Source organism: Gorilla gorilla, chromosome 2 (assembly GCF_029281585.2).
Source record: "Gorilla gorilla gorilla isolate KB3781 chromosome 2, NHGRI_mGorGor1-v2.1_pri, whole genome shotgun sequence".
Classification (NCBI taxonomy): domain Eukaryota; kingdom Metazoa; phylum Chordata; class Mammalia; order Primates; family Hominidae; genus Gorilla; species Gorilla gorilla.
In genome coordinates, this window is record NC_086017.1 from 130,657,963 (window position 1) to 130,676,134 (window position 18,172).

An 18,172-nucleotide genomic window follows, 5' to 3' on the forward strand; every position below is an offset into this window, starting at 1 on the left:
AGATCTGTCTGTGGCAACAGCCCCTGCAGCAGTGCACTCTCCTCTTCCTCTTCATGCCCAAAGCCATGTCAGCCTCTCTCAGCAGCTTCCATTTTATTGTAGAGACACTAAGTATAGAGAAGTTAGTGAGTAAAGTGAGTTAGTTCAACATCAGTGGCAAGGGTTAGGACATGGCCTCCTGACTATGACAACAAGACAATGCCCACTATATCTCCAGCCGCCGGGAGCAAAAAACAAAGTCCTCTGACCTCCAGGAGGCTGCCGGCCAGCTGGATCCTGTTTGGTCGCAATCAGTCATTCCCATGTTTATGTGTGTGTCATTCATGGAAGACCTCCCTTCTCCCTTTAATAGGGGATTTGGGGCCTCTTAGCAAATGAAGTAACTGCACAAAGATGTGTGTGTGTGTGTGTGTGTGTGTGTGTGTGTGTGTGTGTGTCCCCTTCTCATTCTTATGAAGTCCTAATGCTCCTCCACTACCCCCAAACAAACACAGGGGATCTTATACTGAAAATCAGCATTCACAGAAAGGAAATGGCCTCATGAGGAAGCAGCAGGAACAACCTGTTTATGGGAGAGCTCAGTGGGCCAGGCAGGAGGTGTCACGGCCCTTCCTCTGCGTCTACCATACCTCCTTCTTCAAGCTGTTTAGGTGGTGCTCTGGGGTGTCAGCCTCCAGGCATTCAGCCATCGGACTCTTACTCTAAAGAGGAAAGGGAAAACTGAGGAAATACAGACAATTATAGAGGAGAAAATGAAAATAATTCCAACCCCAAATTCATCACTATTGCAATTCTATATATATACATATCTACACACACAGATACATACACACATATCTCTAAAAGATAGCATATACAGGACATTATTATTATTGTAGTTTTAAACCTTCAATATTGTTTTATATGCACCCACATATTTACCCTTTTTAGTTCTCCACATTCCCTCCTAAAGTTCCATGCTCCCCACTGGCTTTTGCCAGGATAACTTTCTTTGGTATTACTTGTAATGCAAGTATCTGCTGGCAACAAATTCTTCAGTCTTTGTCTGAAAATGTCTTTATTTTGCCTTTACAATAGAAGGATAATTAAACTATTGGTCAAATTCTTGGATAGCAATAAAGATATTAACCATTGTCTTTTCTGTTTTACAATTTCAACTGAAAAGTCAACCATTAATCTTAATTTTATTTCTTTGTGGTTAATTTTTTTTCTGCATATTTGTAAGATTAGTTTTCTTGTCATCGATTCCCAGCAATTTTACGATGTGTGGGTAGGTATGTGTGTTTTTAATCGTTTCATTGGTTTCAAAAACTTCTTGGCAAGTGTGTTTTCCCAGATTGCTTCTGTCCGATTCTTGTGTCCGTAACATATGTTAGGCTATTTCACTGAGTCTCGTGTGTCTCTTACGCCCTGTTCTTTTCTTAATGCTCTTTTTTGTTTGTTTCTGTGCTTCGGTTTATATATTTTCTGTTGACCTAATTTTGAACTCACTATCACTGTCTGTTGCTGATTCAATCTGTTCTTAAAACATCCAATGAGTTGTCAGTTTCAGATATTGTACTATTAATTTCTGGAATGTCCAGAAATGTCCAGTTGATTATTTTTAAAAATAGCATTATTGAGAGATACCTTATGTATCATAAAGTCTAATCATTTAAGTGAACAATTGAATAACTGTTAGTATATTTAGAGTTGTGCAGCTATCATCAAAATCTAATTCCAGGACATTTCTATGCTCCAAAAAGTACTCGGGAGGCTGAGGCAGGAGAATGGCGTGAACCCGGGGGGCGGAGCTTGCAGTGAGCCAAGATCGCGCCACTGCACTCCAGCCTGGGCGACAAAGAGAGACTCCGCCTCAAAAAAAAAAAGAAAAAGAAAGAAAGAAAAAGAAACCTCATGTTCATTTGCAGCCACTCTCTATTCCACTCTCAGCCACAGGCAACCACGAATCTACTTTCTCTATGGATTTGCCTTTCCTGGACATTTAATATAAGCGGAGCTATACAAAATGCGGTCTTTGGGTATACTTCTTTCACTTAGAATGTTTTCAAGGTTCATCTGTGCTGTAGCATGTATCCTTCATTCTTTTAAACTGCTGAATAGAATTTCATTGTATATTAGTATTCCAGGTGCATTCCACGTTTTATTGATCCACGAACCGGTTGATGAATATGTGGGTTGGGTTTTGGGCTATTATGAATAATGCTGCTATGAACATTTGTGTGCAGTTTTTGTGTGTGGGCATAGGTTTTCATTTCTCTTGGGTGGATATGTAGAAGTGGAATTGCTGAGTTATGGTGAATGTGTTTAACATTTTAGGTAACTGAGCAATTGTTTTCTTAAGTGGCTGCACCATTTTACACTCTTGCTAGCAGTGCATAAGGGCTCAGTTTCTCCACATTATTGCCGATTCTTACATCTTTTTGATTTGTAGCCATTCTTGTGTATTGTAAGAGGTATTTCTTTGTAGTTTCAATTTGCCTTGCTCTAATAATCAATATTCTTGAGTATATTTTCACATGTTTATTGGTCATTCATAGCTTCTTTGGTGAAATATCTATTTTAATCTTTTGTTCATTTTAAAATTGGGTTATTTGTATTTATATTATTGAGTTGTAAGAGTTCTTCATATATTCTGGATACAAGTCCCTTATGGGATATGTGATTTTTAAAATATTTTCTGTCTGTGTCTTATCTTTCTACTTTCTTAATAGTGTAGAAAGCACAAGCATTTTCAATTTCAGTGAAGTTCAATTTATCAACTTTTTTGTGCCATATTTTTTCTGATTAAAAAACAAACACAAACAACAAAAAAACTTTTAAAAGACTGGAATAGAATAAGTCTTCCGAATGTAATATGACAATCTGTCTTACCAACCACCAGTAATATGCTTTATAAGGAAAACTAGGCTGGGTGTGGTGGTTCATACCTCTAATTCCAGCATTTTGGGAGGCTGAGGCGCATGGATCACCTGAGGTCAGGAATTTGAGACCAGCCTGGCCAACATGGTGAAACCCCGTCTCTACTAAAAATACAAAAATTAGCTGGGCATGGTGGCAGGCACCTGTAATCCCAGCTACTCGGGAGGCTGAGGCAGGAGAATCGCTTGAACCTGGGAGGCAGAGGTTGTGCATCACTGCACTCCAGCCTGGGTGATGAAACTTTGTCTCAAAAAACAAACAAACAAACAAACAAACAAACAAACAAACAAACACACACACACACCGCACAAAGACATGTAATACCCGAAGCCTTCACGCTTTTGGTGTCATATCTAAGAAATCTTTCCCTAACCATAAGGACTTATTCCTATGTTTTCTTCTCAGAGTTTTATAGTTATAGCTCTTACATTTAGGTCTATGATTTTGTGATCCATTTTGAGTAAATTTTTGTGTATGGCATGAGATAAGAGCTTTAATTCATCTTGTGTGTGAATATCCAATTTTCCAAGCACCATTTTTTAGCAAAGCTGGTCTTTCCTCCATTGAATTGCCTTGCATTTTTACCAGAGATCGATTAATGATAATAGTAAGGGTTTATTTCTTGAATCTCAATTATGACCCATCAATCTCTACATCTGTCTTTATACTAATGCCACATTATCTTGGTTATTTTAGCTTTGTTGTAAGCTTTGAAATCAAAAAGTGTAAGTCCTCCAACTTTGTTATTCTCTTCCAACATTATTTTGGCTATTATGGGTCTTTTACTTTTCCATAGATCACAGTTCTCCTTTGAAGCTTTTCTTGCCTTCATCCCTTTGTCTATATTATCTTCCATTTATTTTTCATTAATCATAGGGTGTTTTTTGGTCGTTTTTTTCCCCTTTTTGTGGAGAATGCGGTCTTGCTATATTACCCAGGCAGGTCTTGAACTCCTGGGCTCAAGCCCTTCAGAGGGTATAGGACAAGATGCCTCTGGATGTGGTCAGAGTGGCAGTAAGGTTCCTCGGTCCATTCTTCTATAGCTGGAATTGAAATGGCAAGAAAAGGAGTGAGGGTCTTAGGGAATCATTTCCTGCCTGGGAACAGAGAGCTACATTAAAGGAGTCCCATGGCATGGAGGGACCCTGTCTGGGGTGAACCACCTAGGAAAAATTTGCAGGCAATCATGGAAATGAAGAAAGTTTAATAAACGGTTTACCCACTCAAAGACAAACCTTGTGAAGGATGCAGCATAGCACTGAATTAAGAACACAGGTTTTGGAGTCAGACTGACATGGGTTGAGATTCTGGCTCCACCTCCTCCCAGCTAAATAATGTCAATGAATCACTCACCTGAAGAGGAGAGGGGCTGTGTGTGCTCAGTGCAGCCTGACAGTGCCTTCAGCAAACTGACAATTTTAGTCATGTAGAAAGACCAAATTCATTGAATTATTCACTCATTTATTAAATAAATGAATTATATTCTTCCTTTCTGAGAACATAGTCTTTAGCTTTAATACTTACCCTGCATACTGGATTTTACAATTAATTATCTTTGCAAAAGCCTCTCTGAAGAAGTGTTTACTTTCACTCAGTACAGGAGATGATCCTTTCAACCCTCTTCTGATGAGATTTCACTGATTACTAAGCACCGTGAGAAGCAGGTGGAGCCCTCAGAAGCAAACACAGTTGTATTCAGTTAAAAGTACACATCTAATTGGTCTCCCTAAATTTGCATGAAAGAGAGATGTAGCTGGCACACCTCAGACACCCAGTCACTGTCATTTTCCTGCCCAGAGGGCAACATTCTGTAAAGGAACAGTGATGGAAGAGTGGCATGGGAGCAGGACTGCAGCTGCTGGGCTGGCTCCCCCATCACCCCAGTTCAGATCTATTTCTAACCCAACTCCAGGGGTTCCGCTTCCATTATTTCTTGCCGTGTAACAAATCTCCCCTAAACTCACTGGATTAAACCCACCACTGTTTTATTTTCTGACATGATTTTCTGTGTTGGCTGGGCTCAGCTGGGGAGTTCTTCTGCATCACAGGACCTTGGCCGAGGCTTCAGTCACCTGGAGGCATAATTGGGCTGGGGAGTCCAAGAGGGCTCACTCACACATCTGCTGTTTGGTGAGGGCGGCCGGGAGGCTGGGGTGGCTCGTCCTGTCTCATCGGTGCCATCTCAGGCCTCTCCCTCTTCACATGGCCTCTCCGCATGGTCTCTTTGGGTGGTCACTGAGCAGGGTAGCCAGACTTTGTTGCATGGTGGCTTAGGGCTCTCCAAAGACAAAAGCAGAAGCTACCAGGCTTCTTATAGCGTAGGCCCAGAGTTGTCTCTTCCCCACATTCTATTAACTAAGCAAGTCACAGACGATCCTAGACTCATTATGGGAGGGGGCTGCACAAGGGTGTGAATCTTTCGGGGCATGGCTCCTGGGGGCCACCTTGGATAACAGCTGTAATGGGTTCTCTAGGGGGGGCTTCATAAGCATATGAGAGAAGGAACTACAGAATGTGCCAGAGTCGGCTTGCTTAACACTTGGGCAAAACAAAATGAAAGTTATACAAATACCACGGAATGAGATTCTGGCATTAATTCTACTATCTCCTCATTAAGAAATTGGGGAAAGTGTAAATTAGACACGATTTAAGTAAATGTCCTTTTTCTGGACCTTTGGTGACATTTCTTTTATCTTCTTGGTCCATGTCACCTGTGGGCTTCTCCTGTGATTCATGTAGTCATGTTGTACTTGTCACTTCCATTATGGGGAAGAGCATTTATATTTATTTCGAGAAAGCAGCATCTCACCATCTTCAATTGTCCAAAGTTCATAATTGATGTGCAGAATCTTTGCCAACTGTCTCCATTGCCCCAGGTGCTGCTATCCCTCATGGCTCCTGAATGATGCTGAAAATGTAAGGGAGATTGGTCTCTTCTAATGTACACTCTGAAATACTATCCTGCTAATAACATTTTCTCCGCCTGCCTGTGATGCTCTTTGATTTTGGAACACTCTTTGTGTCTGTGAACAGTTAGAGGGTTTTGTAAAGTCCCTGGGTTTTTGTCATAAGAGTGACTTCCAAGTTATTTGGAATACATAACAGAATATATCTGGTGTGTAGTAGATGCTCAACACATGTCTGTTGAGCAATATGATAAATGCCATGATGATTGTTATGAGGAATAAATGAGTGCCATGTTCTGAATGTTTATGTTTCCCCCAAATTCGTATGTTAAAATCCTCATCCCCAGTGTGATGGCTTTAGAAGGTGGGGACTTTGGGGGGTGATTGGGTCATGAGGGTAGAACCCTCATGATTGAGTTAGTGTCCTCATGAATGAGACCCCAGAGGCCGGGTGTGGTGGCTCATGCCTGTAATCCCAGCACTTTGGGAGTCTGAGGCAGGTGATCACTTGAGCCCAGAAGTTGCAGACAAGCCTGGGCAATATGGGGAAACCCTGCCTCTACTAAAAATGAAAAAAAAAAAAAAAAAGTAGCTGGGTATGGTGGCATGCACCTGTAGTCCCAGGAGGCTGAGTTGGAGGATCGCTTGAGTCCAGGAGGTAGAGGCTGCAATGAGCTGAGATCACACCACTGAACTCCAGCCTGGGTGGCAGAGTTTTTTCTTTTCTTTTTTTTTTTTCTGTCTCAAAAGAGAGAGAGAGAGAGAGAGAGAGAGAGAGGTCCCAGAGACCCAAAGAGCTAGCTGGCTAGCCCCTTTCACTATATGAGGACACAGGGAGAAAGTGCCGTAGATGACAGGAAGCAGGCTCTCACCAGACATTGAATCTACCAGTGCCTTAATCTTGGACTTCTCAGCCTCCAGAACCATGAGAGATAAATTTCTGTTGTTTATAAGCCACTCAGTTTCTGATATTTTGTTATGGCAACCTGAATGCACTAAGACAATGAGTGACCTTTTACAAAGGACCTGAATAATCATTATTTTCCATTTTGGTATCTGTTCCATCCCGTATTCTCTAATACAAAATATGTCCCAAAATACTAATCCTGAACCTAAGATTGCTGCAGCTACCTGCTGAAACCATCTTTCTCAGTGTGCTTTTTTTTTTTTTTTTGAGACAGAGTCTCACTGTGTTGCCCAGGCTAGAGTGCAGTAGCGTAATCTTGTCTCACTGCAACCTCTGCCTCCCAGGTTCAAGCGATTCTCATGCCTCAGCCTCCCAAGTAGCTGGGATTACAGGCACGTGCCACCACACCCAGCTCATTTTTGTATTTTTGGTAGAGATGGGGTTTCTCCACGTTGGCCAGGCTAGTCCTGAATTCCTGGCCTCAAGTGATCCACCCACCTCAGCCTCCCAAAGTGCTGGGATTACAGGCGTGAGCCACCACATCCAGTCCCACAGTGTCTTTTAATATATTTACATTTAATGGCCAGGCACGGTGGCTCACGCCTGTAATCCCAGCACTTTGGGAGGCCAAGGTGGGCAGATAACGAGGTCAGGAGATCGAGACCATCCTGGCCAACATGGTGAAACCCTGTCTCTACTAAAAAAAATACAAAAAAATTAGCCGGGCGTGGTGGCAGGCACCTGTAGTCCCAGCTACTCGGGAGGCTGAGGCAGGAGAATGGTGTCAACCTGGGAGGTGGAGCTTGCAGTGAGCCAAGATCATGCCACTGCACTCCAGCCTGGGTGACAGAGCGAGACTCCGTCTCAAAAAATATATATATACATATATATTTACATTTAATATATTTACATTTAACTACCAACATAGTTGGTATCTTTTTTTTTTTTTTTTTTTTTTGAGACGAAGTTTTGTTCTTATCATCCAGGCTGGAGTGCAGTGGCGCGATTTTGGCTCACTGCAGCCTCCGCCTCCTGGGTTCGAGCGATTCTCCTGGCTCAGTCTCTCAAGTAGCTGGGATTATAGGCGCCTGCCACCACTTCTGGCTAACTTTTTGTATCTTTAGTAGAGGTGAGGTTTTACCATGTTGGCCAGACTGGTCTCTAACTCCTAACCTCAGGTGATCCGCCTGCCTCGGCCTCCCAAAGTGCTGGGATTACAGGTATGAGCCACCGCACCCAGCCCCATATTTGGTATTTCTACCACACATCTGTGTTTTCTATTCGTCTCACCCTTTCAGTTTCTTAACTCTCTAATTGCCTTCTTTTGAACTTTTTTCCTTCCATTTTTTCCTTTCTATTAGCTTCCAAGTTATGCATTCTATTTTTGGACTTTTAGTGATAACCCTAGACATTTCAACAAGCACACTTTACTAATCAAAATCTAAGATTTACCATCTTTTTTTCCCTTCAACAATACAGAACCTTAGTTACTGTGTCCATCCATATTTTAGTTGTATTTTGCTTTTCCTAACTCCCAAGATATTATTATTATTGGTTTATGAAGTCATTGTTTATTCTGATTTTTACAGTAAATTTTTATTCATTTTCAAATCTGCTTGGTCAATTTTATGGTCGTTTATTCTTTATTTATGTCTTCAGCCTCTCGTACTGTTTATTTAAACATTTCTATGTTTGATAACTCAGGGCATCTTCTCATGTCTAATTCTGGAAGTTTTTTTTTTTTTTTTTTTTGCTGACTCTTGCTCATCATGCTGTGCCAGTCTTTTCATTCATGACTTCTGAGTATTTGCTCATATTTCTTTGAAATTATATGTGATTATTTGTGCCTAGGTATAAAGTGGAAAGTGAGTTCCCCCAAAAAGGAGGATTTCTGGCCAGACGCGGTGGCTCACGCCTGTAATCCCAGCACTTTGGGAAGCTAAGGCGGAGGCTGAGGCGGGCAGATCACTTGAGGTCAGCAGTTTGAGAACAGCCTGACCAACATGGTGAAACCCCATCTCTACTGAAAATACAAAAATTAGCTGGGCATGGTTGTGGGTGCCTGTAGTCCCAGCTACTCAAGAGGCTGAGGCAGGAGAATCGCTTGAACCCGGGAGGCAGAGGTTGCAGTGAACTTAGATGGAGCCACTGCACTCCAGCCTGGGTGACAGAGCAAGACTTGGTCCACCCCACCCAAAAAAAAAAAAAAAGAAAAAAAAAAAGAAAAAAAAAGGAGGATTTCTGTTGGGTGTCTGGGAGAATTACCAACCCAAATGCACTTTAAATCTTAAATCAACTTTTTGGCTTGAGGTTTTTGTGAACACCTAAAGTATACATTTTGTCTGCAAGCCTACATAAAGTCAGGATTATGATTTGAAAAATCAGGGATTTTCCCCTATGCCTGTTCAGTTCAGGTTTCCAGTCAATGTATTTTATTCACAGTGTAATGGAGGGCCAGGGTCAGAGACAGATTAATTCCTTATTTACTCTTACAGGTGAAACTGTCAGATGTCACCTGTCATGATGTTGGAAACAGAAATTTATGTGTTAGAATTTTACTAAAGTTTCAATTTTGGCATTAGAAAAAGCATCGTCATCTGTGGTGGTGTCTGCCCTTGTCAGTCAGTGCCTAGAGAGACTTTTGGGGATGATAGTAACAGGACAATCCCCCATTTCTACTGAACATCCTCAGTGTCTGTTCCAAGTAGAATTCAAGTTATGCTCTCAAGGTGGAAGTTGCCTGGGGAGGACATCCTTGAGTACAGCTCAATTTTTTTTCTTTCTTTTAGAGATGAGGTCTCACTTTATCACCCAGGCTGGAGTGCTCTGGCATTATTCTAGCTCACTGCAGCCTCAAACCCTCAGGCTCAAGAGATCCTCCCCCCTCAGCTTCCCAAGTAGCTGGGACTATAGGCTCACACCATCGATCTTGGCTGTTTTTTTTTATTTTTTGTAAAGATGAGATCTCACTTTGTTGCCCAAGACGAGATCTCACTTTGTTGCCCAAGCTGGTCTCAAATTCCTGGGCTCAAGCGATCCTCTTGCCTCAGCCTCCCAAAGCCCCGGGATTACAGGCATCAGCCACCATGCTTAGCTACAGCTCTATTAATAGGCACAAGTTCTTCAATATTCACTTAGACCCCAGCTCTGCTGGGACCACAGGCCATTTTTCTTCCCATGTTGTGATCTTGCCCACCATGCCTCCACTTTTTCCCCATCTGTCTGGCTACTTAGTTGAAAACTCTTTCTGCTCAGCCTTTCTAGCTCCCTGTGGGAGCTTGGGCCACACCCCACCTGAAGGACTATCCTCCCTCAATGTCCCCAATCCCAGAAATCATCTTGAACAAGTAATCTGTCCATGAGCTGCTCCCCATTCAGACCTCTGGCCAGGTTGTGGCCTCCTAACCTCAGTCCACTCAGCTGTGGCCTCCATGATCCGACCCAGACAGCCTGCTCTCTTTTCTTCTCATTTCTTCCTCCCTCTTACCCTTATCTTTCCCATGCTCCTGTTCAGATGTTCTACTCCAGGGCTCTATTTTTGTGTACAAAATGTCATGATTACAGCTCTCTTTATAACAATTCCAACCCCCATTCCCCGCTTTTTTTCCCCATGAGAGGTCAGCTCCTGAGTTCATAGGCCCAAATGTGAGTGATGCATAGAAGGGACCGAGTGTTTCCTCTGAAGCCTCTACACATCCCTGTCCAGTCTTTTCATTCTCTGTGGTTTTCTCATTTCTAGTCCAAGAGGCCCAGAAGCAAACCTGGAGGTGAGACCCAAAGAAAGCTGGAACCATGCTGACTTTGTACACTGTGAGGACACAGAGTCTGTTCCTGGAAAGCCCAGTGTCAACGCAGATGAGGAAGTTGGAGGTCCCCAAATCTGCCGTGTATGTGGGGACAAGGCCACTGGCTATCACTTCAATGTCATGACATGTGAAGGATGCAAGGGCTTTTTCAGGTAGAGTTACCCATCAGCCTTCACCCACGTGCCACCACTGACACACTGGGACACACCTAACTGGGGTCTGCCACTAACCCACTGGGTAACGTCTCAGGGCCTCAGCTTGACCTGTCCCCCAGGTTCAGAGTGTGGGCTGGTGGCCCACCCAAAGGCCTTGTAATTAGTCTCAAGGGAGCCATTTATATCCCAGAGGAATCCTTCATCTTCAGTCTTCCTGTTCTACCCAGGAAAGGTCTCCTTCCATTAAGATATCCCTTGGTTTCTCCATGTGCTCTTGAATAAAATGGAAAATGACTCAGTGAAAGATAAGGAATTTGAAAATCCCAAATCCAAGTGTTCACATCCGCCTTCTGGGGTGGTTGTTACATAAAGAATGGCATAAAATAAATGCTCAGACCATGGGAAGAGAAACAGACCGAAGGGAGGGGAAGGGTGGGGAGGGGAGAAAGCCATGTGTGAGGAAGCACTCCAGGTGCACCCTCCGGAGGGCACAGGGTATGCAAGGAGCAGCTCCCATCTTGGGAGCCACATGTGGGACCCTCATGCATTCCCAAGACAGCCAGCCTGACAGCCCTTTGCAGAGTTCTTCGTGGTGGCTGGGCATTCAAATGGAAAAGGGCAGGTTCCAGGGAGAAATGAACATTCGTATTGCATGAGTTATAACAGGGGTGAGACACATCAGCAGTGTCAGACTGGGTTCAGCTACAAGTCACAGGACACTTGTCGCAAATTGGTTTGGCAATAAGGAAAATGTGTTACCTCTCCTAACAGGAAGTCTGAAGGCCTCCAGGTTAGTGAGTTCAGCAGCTCATTTCTTTCCATTTTTCTCTTCAGCCATCCCACCTGAGAGCTCTGATTGCAGTCTGGCTCCCCTTGTGGGGGCACAGTGCCGGGGCCCCAGGCAGGAATCATTATGTTCAGCAGAAGAGCACAAAGGCCCATCTTTGAGAGTAAGGAAATCTTTCCCAGGAGTCCCCTCACATTGGCTAGAGCCGGGCCCAGCCTATGCCTGAACTAGTCACTAGCAAAGAGCAGCAGGTATGTCCCTGAGCTGGGCACACGCCACGTGACTGTGTGGAAGAGGGTGGATGTCTGCACCAGCTCCAGATGCTGCTGGCACAGAAGAGGCTGCCCAAGCAGTGTTCGTGCATCCTGCCTCAGCATGCGGGAATCTTCTGCTCTCCCTTCCTCATTTGGGTACTATTCCTGGGACTCTCAGAAAAAGGCAACATGTTGTAGTGGGCAAAAGCTAAATCCAGTATCAGGCAGACCTGGATTCAAATTTCAGCTTGTCATGTACCCGGAGGACAGCTGGGGATCCATCGTCTCCAAGCCTCAGTCTCCCTCATCTGTGCTAGGCAGATGAGATTATGAGTTTCACAGGGTTTGAGAACTAAATTTACAAAACTGCAAAATACCTAGCCTAGCATCTGATACATAGCATACCTTTAATTAATGTGAGCCCCGGTTTCATCTTTTACCCATTCTCAGTGGACTTCGATGTAGCATCAGAGCTTTCTTACCCAGGCCAGTTGGGAAGGCAAAAGGCAGGGATGGCATCTGTGAAGAACATGCCCCTGGGCTGGTCACTGGTCCGAGGCCCGAGGCCTCCAAGCTCAAACCTGCCAGGTCACTGCGGGCTTGGCTCAGCTTCCCAGGACTGCCCTCGGGGACCTCTGCAGCCCTACCTGGCTGTTCCATGCTCCTGGGCCAGCCTTCCCTCAGTTTCCACTCTGGACCAGAATCAGAGGCCAGAGCCAAGGGAGAGATTGTTTCTTTCCATCCAGCTGTGGAGATGGGGAAAGTAAAGGTAGGGCTGCACTGACCGTGTCTTTTGTGGGACAGGCAGGACTTCCGGGCTGGGAGGAGGAGATCTTGTACCAGAGTCTCCAAAAGGCATCTGCCCCATTGCCTCTCTGCGCACCGCAGAGAGGGGTGTGCGGGCCCGTGGGTCCCGCCTGCACGCTCTGCTGTTCCAGGCGCTCGACCTCTTTGCCCCCTAGGTCAACGAGGGGAATCCACTCTGCCATGGGGAAGTCGCTGCCCCGTAGGGTATAAAAACTTCCCCATAGTTCACCCCTTCCTCCCTGGCCGCCCAGTCTGGAAGGGGAGCTGGGGAAGGCGGCGGGGGGTCGGGGGAAGGCGGGGAGGGGGGGCGGGCTTCTCTGGTTTCTTACCCTCCTGGGGTCAGGTTTCCTCAGCTCCCTCCCTTAAGGAGGGGAAATCGAGGAAGAGGCCCATCTCCATGGAAACTTTCTGGTAACAAGGCTGTGAAAGAGAAGGGGACAGGTGTTTCAGGAAGAAGGGAAGGCGCTGAGGATGGGCCTGGAGAGGAAGTGTCCCTGAAAGTGGTTTTGGGGCTGCCCGCGCCAGCGAAAAGCACGTGTCCCATTTCCTGCCGGAATGGCCAGAAAAGGTCTCCTCCCCGGCTCTGCCCCCTCTAGCTGAGTCCTGGACCTCTAGGGACTCCCACCTACACCCTTCCCATAAAGCCTGACCCAGCTGGGACGCAAAGGCTAGTGTCCCCCTCCCCGAGTCGGTAGGGGCTGGGGAGGGAGGTGGTGTGGCCCGGAGCCCCAGGCCGAGGGCCCGGGCACCCGTGCATCCTCCCTTCTGCTCCCCATTCTCTCACAGGAGGGCCATGAAACGCAACGCCCGGCTGAGGTGCCCCTTCCGGAAGGGCGCCTGCGAGATCACCCGGAAGACCCGGCGACAGTGCCAGGCCTGCCGCCTGCGCAAGTGCCTGGAGAGCGGCATGAAGAAGGAGAGTGAGCAGTGGGCGCGAGGGCGGGCCGGCGCCGGGGTGCACGGCTCTGAGTAAGGACGTGCCGTGGGTGTGTGCATGCTTGTGTGGAGATGCGCGCCGAGTGTGCGCGTGAACACACGTGCACATGTGAGCTGGTGTCCGTGTGCAACAGGCAGCCACCTGGGGGAGCGCTTGCAGTCGGCCCTCTGGGAGATGGAGGGAGTCGGTAATCTCTGCCCTGGGATGTGTGCTGGGCAGCCCTGGACAGGGCGTGCCCTCTGTCTCCCCTCAGTTGCTCCTGCATCATGCTTTTTGTCCCCTTCATAATTGTTGTAATGGTTTGAAAACACATTTGCGGGTAGGAGTGTGAATCTGGGGGAGGGAAGCAGGAGCCACATGGGTGATAGGACCCGGGGCCTTCTAGGTGCTAGCCCCATCAGCTGCCCCAGGCCTGGATCTTTATAGGGGAACTGTTTGCAGACAGGTGACATGAGGTATTCTCATTCTACCTATTTAACTTTGATATATTTGTGCTCCTAGGTCACTATGAGATTAAGGCTCATGCGGAAAAGGCTAGATGTTTCTAGTGCATATTTGTCTCCATGGAACACAAAGGGACCCAAAGCTGCTTCTTTCAAGGACAAGTTCTCTAGGCTGCTGGCAGGCATTCTTGATCTCTCCCCACCAAGGACCTCACAGCTTTGCTCTACACACATGAGTGGGCTCCAGAAATCCACAGAAGACCCTAAGGCTCTGGGCTATATAAGAAGTCTCTGGAGTTGCTATTTCTTGCTAAGCTGTAGCCCAGCTCTCTAGGGTCTTGGAGACCCAGACACCTCTGAAGAGTCTTGGTATATAATTCACCAGAAAATGATAATTGTAGATGCCATTTACTGAACATCTCTTATGTACCAGGAACTATATTAGGCACCCTACATGCAAGGTCTCATTTAACAGCGGTGCGAGGTAAACACGGTTTCTCCGGATCACAAAGGAGAAACCTGAAGGCAGGAGAGGTTAAGGAGGTTGCTTGGGGTCACAGGTAGTAAGTGGCAAAGCTTTCACGCAAAACCAGTGCCTTTGGATTCTGAAGCCCGTGCTCTTGCCAGGGCCCCACAGTGTCCTCACAAACTCCACTGCAGAGGGCAAAACACCAGCCGCACCTCATCTCTGTCCTCACCCAGGTGTTTCTCCAGAGGAGCCCACAGGCCTCTTGAGTCCAGACAGGGGAGAATTGCTTGTCACCATTACTTTCTCTTTTGCCTAACGGCTTCTGCTGCCTTGAGAGGGTTACGCAGTGGCTCTCCGGGGGGGCTGGAGGCTCACCAGGGGCAAGTGTGCCTGAGCCAGCCTCGCTTTCCCTGCAGTGATCATGTCCGACGAGGCCGTGGAGGAGAGGCGGGCCTTGATCAAGAGGAAGAAAAGTGAACGGACAGGGACTCAGCCACTGGGAGTGCAGGGGCTGACAGAGGAGCAGCGGATGATGATCAGGGAGCTGATGGACGCTCAGATGAAAACCTTTGACACTACCTTCTCCCATTTCAAGAATTTCCGGGTAGGAGGAACTGCACAGTGACCCGAGGTGTCACTGCCATCTTCATTCTCACATAGAAACTGAGGTTCCCCAAGGATAAGAAACTTGTACAAGGTCACAGCTAATCAGTGGTGGAGGGTAGATTTGGAGAGCTGGTCCTGCATCTGTGCTAGCTCCTCAAAGCCTTAGTCTCATTCCCAAAGGTTCTGAAAGTGTGGTCCCTGGGTCAGCAGCATCAGCATGCAGATTTTCAGGTCACCTCAGATCTCCTGAATCTGAAGCTCCAGGGAGGGGCAGGACCCCCCGGTGATTCTGTTGCAGGTTCAGGTTTGAAAAATCGCTGCTCTCTCCTTTAAGGCAGGTAGGAACTGGGTCTAAGCAATAAGTGGAAGGAAAGCTAGGCAGTTCCCCAGTGTTGCTGGCATTCGGGGCTTTATGAGGACAGGGTCAGGACCTGTTGGGGGTGTGACTTTCGTGAACTGGTGTTTCTTGATCCCAGCACATTAACTATGTCTGTGCTCTAAGTGCCCTCCTTCCCCTTTGCACTGATAGATATCTCAAGTGGCCCTTCACAGCCCAAATAACTGGATTAGCCCCAGTGACCTCAGATCTGCTCTTCCCATCCTTAGCACCCTAAACCTTCTGAGTCTCCTGAGCCCAACATCTGGAATGCTTGGGATGACACACCATGGTTGCAGTCCCCCTTACCCTCCATTTTAACCAAACAGGGATGTGTGTGACCATTAATTCATAGATCCCCAAAGCACCTTCATCTGATAGAGAACACCAGAGAGAAGAAACAAATCTGTGTGTGTGTATGTGTGAGGACACACGCATGCATGTGGGTGTGAATGCCTGCATTTGTGCATCCTCTCGAGCTGCAACTGTGGCTGTGCACGTTTGGCTGGGGCCTGAGTTGGGACCTGTCTATGAAAGCACATGCTGTCTCTCCTCTGTCTACCTCCTGGCATGTGTCCTAGCTGCCAGGGGTGCTTAGCAGTGGCTGCGAGTTGCCAGAGTCTCTGCAGGCCCCATCGAGGGAAGAAGCTGCCAAGTGGAGCCAGGTCAGGAAAGATCTGTGCTCTTTGAAGGTCTCTCTGCAGCTGCGGGGGGAGGATGGCAGTGTCTGGAACTACAAACCCCCAGCCGACAATGGCGGGAAAGAGATCTTCTCCCTGCTGCCCCACATGGCTGACATGTCAACCTACATGTTCAAAGGCATCATCAACTTTGCCAAAGTCATCTCCTACTTCAGGTAGGACATGGAGACTGGGTGGTTGGGTGTGGAAAAGAACTGGAAGTGGCCAGGAGGTTCAAAGGGCCTGGGGTAGATCCTGAATTTGGGGGATATTGGTGTCAGAAGACCCTCCTTTTCCTGTGCCCTTTCCCCAGGCAGCCAGTGCTGCTGGGGAGTAGAGCCCTTGCTGTATGGCTGGTTAGTTTTGTGGCTGTGGGCCTGCCAGCGTCTCTGCCTCTTCACCTGCTCAATGGAAGCTAACAATGCCTCCCCTGCAGGGCTGTTCTGTGAATAAGAACACATCCAAAGAGCACCCAGCACAGAGTGGGCATTCAGATAGTCTTTCGTACTCTCCCTTAAAGGGGCAGGAATCACATGTTGACAGTTCCAGAGCAAAGAATGAGAGGAATAGAAAAGATAAGGCTGTGAAGGCCATGGGGAGGGCAGGTGGTCCTCAGAGCCCAAGGGTCAGGTCTCCCCAGAGCTAGATGTGGAGGCAACAACCATCGGGCAACTGGGGTTAGTGGGAGACATGGGAACTTCCTGGGGTGGCAGGAACCACAGCCCCAGAATATGTCTGCAGTCGTAGGATTAGGGATGGTGCCAGGTGTATCTGTCCTTGGGTAGGCCACATTGCCTTGCCAAGCCTGGTCAAGTGGGGCTGAAACACACCTGCCACAAGCTCCTGGTTTCTTCAGCAGTTTGAGGGTAGGTTATAGTCTAGGAGCCCAGAGGTTCTTCTCTGGCCCTGTAGGAGTCATGCATGACTTATTTAATGGGGTGATGCTGACAGCAGGTTTGGAATGGGGTTCAGATGGTAGCAAATAAGCTTAAAGGGGCAGGGAGAGAAGAATACTTATAAATGTGGACATTGGAAGATCTTTGGTGAAATCCAGTGACTGACAATTTAACACCAGGGCTCCCCACTTGCTATTTCTCATGGCCACCAATGTCGAGCACAGTGACCTGAGGTGTCACTGCCATCTTCATTCTCAGAAACTGAAGTTCCCCAAGGATAAGAAACTTGTACAAGGTCACAGCTAGTCAGTGGTGGAGGGTAGATTTGGAAGTACCAAAGCCAGCTCGATGCCAGGTCCTAAGCTGGGCAATGGGGAGGCACAGAAGAATAAGATCAATAACATGGCATTTGTAGCTCAGTGTTACGGATCTAAAAGAAGGATGGGGGCCAGTAGCACAGGGTCTGAATTCCCAAGGAGGCCAAGGCCAGAGGTAGTGTTTCCTCAAAACCCAGAGTAAGCAGCCTCCCTCTCAGGCTGTGAAGCTTCCTCCTTGTAAGGAATGCCTCCTTACTGGGGAGGTGGGGGCCCCTCCCAGGTTGGGAGGGAGTGGTCCCTGCAGGACCGGAAGGGTATCCATGTAACCATAATCTCAGAGGCTTGTTAAGCCACCTCCATGGTTAGGCCTGTGCTTCAGCGCTAGGAGTGGGGCTTCAGGCATCTGGGCTGCAGGGAAACAGTAGAAATACATGTCTGCACATTAAACCCAACACCGACAGCAGGAAGCAAACATCCCCACTACTGGAACTCAGGCCAAAAGGGCGGCACTTTCACTCTGGAAAGGGGAGACTGCACTCTGGAAAGACTTCTGAGAGGGGCAAAGACATAGCATGGCCTGAGGGGCTAGCAGGATATACTAAAGGGGCAGTCATTCCAAGGGGGAAACTGAGGCAGAAAGGAGGAGGCCAGGGACCAGAAGCCAAAGCACTGGCTGTAGGTCAGGAGTTGTATAGGAGTTGAAGGAGATGGGGCCAGCCTGTAAGGGACCTGGATGCCAAGCTCAGTGGGTGGAGTTCCCGGAGGTAGGAGGGGAGGAGAGGATGCTGCGGGGCAGAGCTGTCTGCTGGGTTGTGAGGGGAGAGATGAGAGGCAGCCAGACAGCAGCCACAGTCATCCTCAGGGAAAGGAGTCATCCTCAGGGAAAGGAGCCATCCTCCCTCTT

General features: G+C 47.2%; 1 protein-coding gene across 1 annotated transcript in view; it reads left to right on the top strand.

Moving 5' to 3' along the window:
- Positions 1-18,172, top strand: part of NR1I2 (nuclear receptor subfamily 1 group I member 2) — a 36,509-nt gene that overhangs the window by 14,536 nt on the left and 3,801 nt on the right. The window contains exons 2-5 of the mRNA XM_004036132.5: positions 10,475-10,693; positions 13,331-13,464; positions 14,810-14,997; positions 15,957-16,231. Of these exons, the coding sequence (XP_004036180.1) occupies positions 10,662-10,693; positions 13,331-13,464; positions 14,810-14,997; positions 15,957-16,231 (629 nt within the window). The 5' untranslated portion in view covers positions 10,475-10,661. The remainder of the gene's footprint in view (positions 1-10,474; positions 10,694-13,330; positions 13,465-14,809; positions 14,998-15,956; positions 16,232-18,172) is intronic.